Below are 6,664 nucleotides of genomic sequence, written 5' to 3' on the forward strand. Positions count from 1 at the left end.
CTCCTCGCCCCGCCCGCTCCCCCCCGCCCTGTCCTGGGAGAGGAGGCTGCGCTGCAGGGGAGCAGGGAGATGTGGAGGCAGCTTCTGCAGCCACAGTCCCAGCAGCAGGGGAGGAGCTGCCCCGGTGTCTCTGCTCCGTCTCAGGGGCTCAGGACCAAGGCAGGTCTAAGCCAGGAGCATGAACCAGACACCACAAGTCTGATATCTGTGCCCCTTTCCCCTGCAGAGACTCTGCCGTCCACCTTGGAGAAGGGCAAAAGGGTACCAAAGGGTAAGCGCTGGGGAGCTGGTCCCGGCATTAACACAATGATCCAGCAGAGCCCACGGCCAACCCTGGACAAGAGTCAAACCCTCTCCTAGCCCAGCACCATACCCCCCGCACTGGGACCTGGGGCGCTGGGCTGGGATTTTCCTATTCTTGCCTATGGATTTGCAGCTACCTGTTCCCTTTCCCCTGGGGCAGGACTCTCCCCCGTGCCAGGCTGAGGAGCTGCGGGGCCATTGGTGCTTAGCCCCTGGACCCAGGGTAGAGGCAGCTCCGGGGGCCCAGGACGGTCGGAGAAGAACGGGGCTGGTGGGGAGGGGGAGGAACGGCCCGTCTGCCCCGGGCTGAGCTCTGCCCTGACGCTGCCATTCTTTCTGCCAGCGACGGTGACTCTGGATCCGGACGCGGCAAATCCCTACCTCGTCCTGTCTGTGGATCGGAGAAGTGTGAGATGGACAAACAAACGGCAGCCTGTGCCCGACAATCCTGAGAGATTTGATGTGGACTCATGTGTGCTGGGCCGGGAGAGATTCACCTCTGGGAGACACTGCTGGGAGGCAGAGGTGGGGCAGAGGGACTGGGCCCTGGGGGTCACCAGAGAGTCTGTGAGGAGGAAGGGAGGGATCAGATTTAGCCCCAAGGAGGGGATCTGGGCAGTGCAGTGCTGGGGGGATCAGGTCTGGGCTCTCACGGCCCCTGCTCCCACCCGCCTGTCCCTGCGCCGGGTGCCCAGGAGGGTGCGGGTCTGTCTGGACTGTGCGGGGGGGCAGGTGTCGTTTCTCGATGCTGACACCGAGGCCCCGATCTTCACCTTCCCGCCGGCCTCCTTCGCTGGGGACAGAATCCGGCCCTGGTTCTCGCTTTGGGCGACGGGGCCTGGGTCCGAGCTGAGACTGTGCCATTGAGTGATGGGGAACAGCCGGGGAACGGACCCCCCACGTGGGGAAAGGGGCTGATCTGGCTTCCTATTCTCTACGACCCCGGAGTAGTCCCAACTACCCACCCCCGTCCCCTCCTCTCTGCCCCGGGAGCTGCCCATGTGAAAGATGCCGACAAGCCCATCCCGTTGCACTGACCCATCAGTCCCGGCACTCGTTAGCCCTGGGGGAGTCGAGCGCGGCCACCAGCACGGACCCTTGAGGACGCCGCCCCAGCGATGACTTTGAAACTCGTGCTGAGCTTGGGCCTGCTCACAAAAGTGAAAATACAGAGTACGGATGCTAACTGCATGTTGCAAGAGGATGCGAGGTCATGGCGAGGCCATCCGAGAAGGGATAATGAAGTATCTCCTCAGCTCATCTTGCTCTATTTAGGGTGATTTCAGGCAGACTCCTTGCTGTCTGGTGTGTAACCATATGAGATGTCTATCCTTGATTAATTAGTATGGTAAATATTTCTTTTGCAATTAGCTCATGTTTATGTGCAGGAAGAGACATTCCCCGTATGTGGTAGATGTCTCCTCCTGATTCAGTGTGTTTTTCCTGGCTGTTAATCAGTTTCTTGATATGTTTCAAACCGGATCATCTCTTGTTACCGAAGAAGGTAACTCTTTCACATTAGAAAGTTCTGACAACCAGTGATGAGCAGGATAAGTAACAGTTTTTTCCCGTCAATTATTGCTTCGGACTCTCTTGATTTGCACAACCAAAAGAATGTTTGAAGATGCTAAACTAAGGGGAGAAAAAGGCAGGGAAGCAGCAAACAGCGCGCGCTTCAAGAGTGAGAAATCTCTCTGACTCCAGTTGCTGATGTGCCCGACTTACTCGAGAAGTTGAAGAGAAACAGACCGCTGCTTCGTTGCTTGTTTGGTGAGAAATCATCACCTTATGGCTAATTACTGGACTTTGCTTTGGCTTGGGCTCAGTTGACTTGATTTTAAATACTTGTAGTAAATAAATGCTTTCTGTCACTCATCGAATGAGGTGTCCTGTCAATCCCTGGGCTAGTCCGCAATCCTAGGTTTTTATTTGCTTACACCAGTGTTGGGGCTCAGGGCCAAGTGCTGCTGGGGGCCCTTTGCCTCTAGCATCCCGGAGGAGTCCCCTCAATCCGCCACTGTCCCCTCCTTTCTGCCCCGGGGAGCTGCCCAGTGCCCAGTCTGCACCGACAAGCCCGTCCCGTTGCAGCAGGCGGCACCAGGCCGGTCTGTCCCAGCACTCCGTGGGCCGCCCAGGGCTGGGGCTCAGGGCCAAGTGCTGCTGGGGGCCCTTTCCCCAGAGCCCTGCGGGGGGTGGGGGTGGAGGGCCGCCTGGGCTGGAGCCTGAGCCCATCCAGGCGCTGCCTGTGGGAAGCTGCTGGGCTGGTCTGTGCTTGAGCTGGGTTTTCCCGTGCAGCAAAGGCCCCTGGCCTGGGGCTTCTCCGAGCTGGAAGAGTTTCACTCAGGGCAGGCGCCCCCCTGCATCCGGCTCCTCCGACACGGACGGTTGCCTTGTACGGCCCAGCCCTGCGCCCCTCGTGGCTTCATGTCCACAGAGATCTCAATAGACATCTCACCTGGGGTTTGCAATGGCTTTGTCTCTTGGGCCTTCACTCCCCCTCTTCTCTCCCTCCATCTCCCCTGCGCTGGCTCCTTGCTCGGGCTCACACAGGGGACGTCCCATGCAAGTTGGACACTGCTTTCCCTGGGCCTGGTCTTGGGCCTTGGCCTTCTTCACCACGAGGCTGCTCAAGCTGGGCCATGCTCTTATTCACCCACAAGCCTCCTCCCTCCCTTGGGGCAGCCGCGTGGCACTGATGGTGGTGCAGGAACCCCACCTACTTTCGTGTCGGTGTTTTCCACCTCCAGATGTTGACCACACAAACTGGGGCTGGAGGTAAATCAGGACTAAAGGTGAAAGCATTTACAACTTTTATTGTCTCTGTGACAAGAGTGACGTCAGGGTCGCCGTGCTCCACCCTGCTGCCTCTTTTTCTGTGCCAAGTTGTTTTCTTGCACCCTTCTATTCTCGCCCGCCACGTCGTGGGTGTTATGAATTTTTATAGGGAGGCTACCGTCAGTCCTCTTGGTAATGGCTCCTGTCTGTGGGTGTCCCAGGCACCCAAGCCTTAAGGGCTACGTGTGGCTCCTACCACGCCAATACCATGCCCCAAGCCTCGCAGATGTAAAAGGGATGTTGCGCTCTCTCTTCCCTCTCAGGCCTTCTCCGTACGCTGCCCGGTCTCTCGGCCCTTCGCTGCCATGCTGCCCTCTCACCGGGCTCTTCTCTGGAGCTGGGGTCTGTACCCCCGACCCACGCGCCCCCACTAGGCTGGGGTCCTCACTCTGCCATGAGTCCCCTATGAGGCCTCCTCCATCTCCTTATAGCCTCACCCAAACCGCCGGTGTAAACAAACACAGCAAACACAAGCCCCTGGGCCATAACTGAACTTAACGCCGCCCGACTGTAATCACGTGACTAAAATGTCCCCGAGCTGCCCTCCTTAACCCGGCTTTGAGCCTGCAGTTCTCACATCCTTGCGCAGGAAGCTCTTTCTGCCTTGGCTGCTGGTAGGGAAGTGCCTCTGCTTCCTGCCGGCGCTTTATATATACGGGCCCGGCCCCGCCCCTTCCTTCAGCCAGCCGGTGTAGGCCATTAGCTCCCTTTGGTTGCCTTGGCAACCGGCACCTGAAGAGTCTTCCAGGCTCTCTCACTAGCAGCACCATAGTGTCCTAGGCTCACCTAGAAGTGCTCTGTGTTTCCAATTATTAGGTAGTAGATTGACAAGCTTCCCATGTTGTTTCCATTGTATTTGTCCTTGCTACCTCCCCACAAAGGATGAACAACCACTTTCAACAGGAATCGACGGGTTTCACCCAGGGACTCTCCACAGAGCAACAGACCGTCAGAGCCATTTACAGAAAGGAAACATCCAGCTCTTGCTCTAGTCCAGGGGTCACCAACTCCTGGCACGTGTGCTGAGCAGGGTATGCGAGGCTGCTCTCACACCACCCCCAGCAGTTATACCCCTCCTCCTCATACCCCTCCTCATATTTGACATAAATAGGCTAGGTTAAGAGTCTACAAACAACTGCTTATAATCAATTCACTACCAATTTTTGAGGTTATTAATGACCCCCATAGACCAAGGCTTATATCGAGAAGGCCATTTTGATATCCAGGAAAATGGATTCAGCAATGGAAGACAATTGACATCATTAATGAATTTCTTATCATGGACCTCACATCTAAACCTCCTGGTTCCCTTTTCCTAAGGCAGAGCTGGACTACATTGAACAAGGCTCATAGTTGAACACTACCTATTTTTAAATAGAATTGTTTTTAAGCTCCCAAGTATCAGTGTGACATCTTGTACCATCTATACTTTCCCCAGAGCCAGGGACTCTGCTCCTCAAAGCTTGCAAAAAAGGACAATTTTCTTGCGATTTCCCAGTCGGTCTAATAAAAGGTATCATTTTGGAACCAAGAGTTCTAGTTTTTTATATGTCTTCTTGTCTCAGACCAACACGGCTACCAAGGACACTCCTCAAAGGTCTATTTGAATTGCTTTTTCTTAACTCCTCCACTGTTCTTGGCTGGCTTCTTGCCACCAGAGTTTTCTCCCTATGCCTGCAAATTTCCACCCTTCTCCCACCCACAGACTAAGCTGGCTTATATAGCTTGTGTCATAATGCACTTTGTGGGAAATCTAGACAAATATATAAAATCAGGGAATTATATGAGCATAAAGTGTGTCCTTATTGCCCAGAAGCCTAATGGCATCCTGGGCTGCATTGGTAGGAGCACTGCCAGCAGATCAAGGGCAGTGATTTTTTGCCCTCTATTTGGCACTGCTGAGGCCACATCTGGAGTCTCGTATCCGGTTTTGGGCCCCCCGCTACAGAAAGGATGTGGACAAGTTGAAGAGAGTCCAGCAGAGAGCAACCAAATGTTTCAGGGAGTGGGGAACATGACTTGTGAGGAGAGGATGAGAGAACTGGGCTTATTTAGTCTGGACAAGAGAAGGGATTTGATAGCAGCCTTCAACTCCCTGAAGAGTGGCTCCAAAGAGGATGGACCTGGGCTGTTCTCCGTGGGGCAGATGACAGGACAAGGAGCAATGGGCTCCAATTGCAGCAAGGGACACTGAGGTTGGATACCAGGAAAAACTCTCTCACTAGGAGGGTGATGAGGCACTGGAACAAGTTACCCAGAGAGGTTGTGGGATCTCTGTCCTTGGAGGTTTTTAAGACCCGAGTAGATAAAGTCTTGTCTGAGATGAGATGTTTGTGGTTCATCCTGCTTTGAGCAGGGGGTTGGACTCATTGTGACCGCCTGAGGTCCCTCCAACCCTCCTTGTCTGTGATACCATGATAAATGCACTCACATACAGGGCCATCACAGACACCATGGCTTTTTGCATGCCAGAAGTGGCCGGGCACTTTATAACTTCAGGCCTGTCCCATGGAACAAGGAGCTCTTTGTTACGAATTGGAAGGTAGATACAGCTCATTGCAGGACAGGGGTAGCAGTTGTGGTTGCCTGTGCAAGGGGCTTGGAGCTGCTGGCTCCTGCGACTGACTTCAGTGCTGTTCGATTGTAGAGTCGTAGGAGTCCAGGAGGAAGGGACCTGATACACGCACAGACAGGACCCAGGGGTTTGGGCCACACACACACACAAAGTCAGCCGAGGGCTGGACGTTGCTGGTGGGGAAGATGTGGTCCTGTCTAGACCCAGTTTCCAGTCTCTGCTCCTTCGTCCCATCTGGGAAAAAACATTGGCGACTCTGTGTCCACCTGTCTGTCATGCAGACGATTGGTGAATGGGTGTCCACTGGTTATAACCAGCATCAGGGGCTCCCCAGGGCTGTGTGTCTGTCTATCTGCACTGCCCTGATTCCCAAGCCCTGGCAGAGACACACACTTCTGTACAGCCGATACCCAGCCACAACCACAGCCAGCATGAAAACTATGGGGACTACGCCCCACCAGAGGGAACCCCCTGGACTGCAAACCAGTAACCTCAACCAAAAGCGGGAACCCAGTGGTTACTTGGAAGCTTCACCTTCTGCCCCAGAGGAGCGCTCAATTGCCCCGAGGAGGAGCAAGCCTCACCCCACTACTTACCTTGGTCTCTGGTGGCAATGCGGGAGGCAGATCCGTGTCCACACAGGGTTGGCGGGAGAGAGGAGGAGTCTGGAAGGAGACACAAGAGAAGGAGGTGTCGGGATGGTCTGGGGTGATGGAGGCTGTAGAATAACATCATAGCATCAGAGAGGCATGAGGCCGGAAGGGACCTCCAGAGCTCAAAGCATCATACTCAGAGAGAAGTTGGTTGGGAGGAGAGCACCAGAGCTCACGGCATAATAGTCACAGAATTCTAGAAAAGTGGGCAAACTAGACAGAAACAGTCAAAAGTGTGTGTTTTATCATCAGTCCCATCGTCATTCTGGGGAGAAGTGGGCACGCTAGAGGAGAGGGA

At 54.7% G+C, this 6,664-nt stretch overlaps 2 protein-coding genes across 3 annotated transcripts in view; both read left to right on the top strand.

The window, feature by feature from the left end:
- Window positions 1-1,955, top strand: part of LOC102382457 (E3 ubiquitin-protein ligase TRIM7-like) — a 3,417-nt gene extending 1,462 nt beyond the window's left edge. For both annotated transcript variants that reach the window (XM_014527484.2, XM_006038941.3), the window contains exons 3-4: window positions 227-271; window positions 647-1,955. In XM_014527484.2, coding sequence (XP_014382970.1) covers window positions 227-271; window positions 647-1,170 — 569 coding nt within the window. In that variant the 3' untranslated portion in view covers window positions 1,171-1,955. The remainder of the gene's footprint in view (window positions 1-226; window positions 272-646) is intronic.
- The window catches only part of LOC112548805 (zinc finger protein RFP-like), an 84,870-nt gene that overhangs the window by 5,590 nt on the left and 72,616 nt on the right, over window positions 1-6,664 (top strand). The window lies entirely within an intron of this gene.

Source organism: Alligator sinensis, unplaced genomic scaffold, assembly GCF_000455745.1.
Source record: "Alligator sinensis unplaced genomic scaffold, ASM45574v1 scaffold1734_1, whole genome shotgun sequence".
In the NCBI taxonomy this organism is placed as follows: Eukaryota; Metazoa; Chordata; order Crocodylia; family Alligatoridae; genus Alligator; species Alligator sinensis.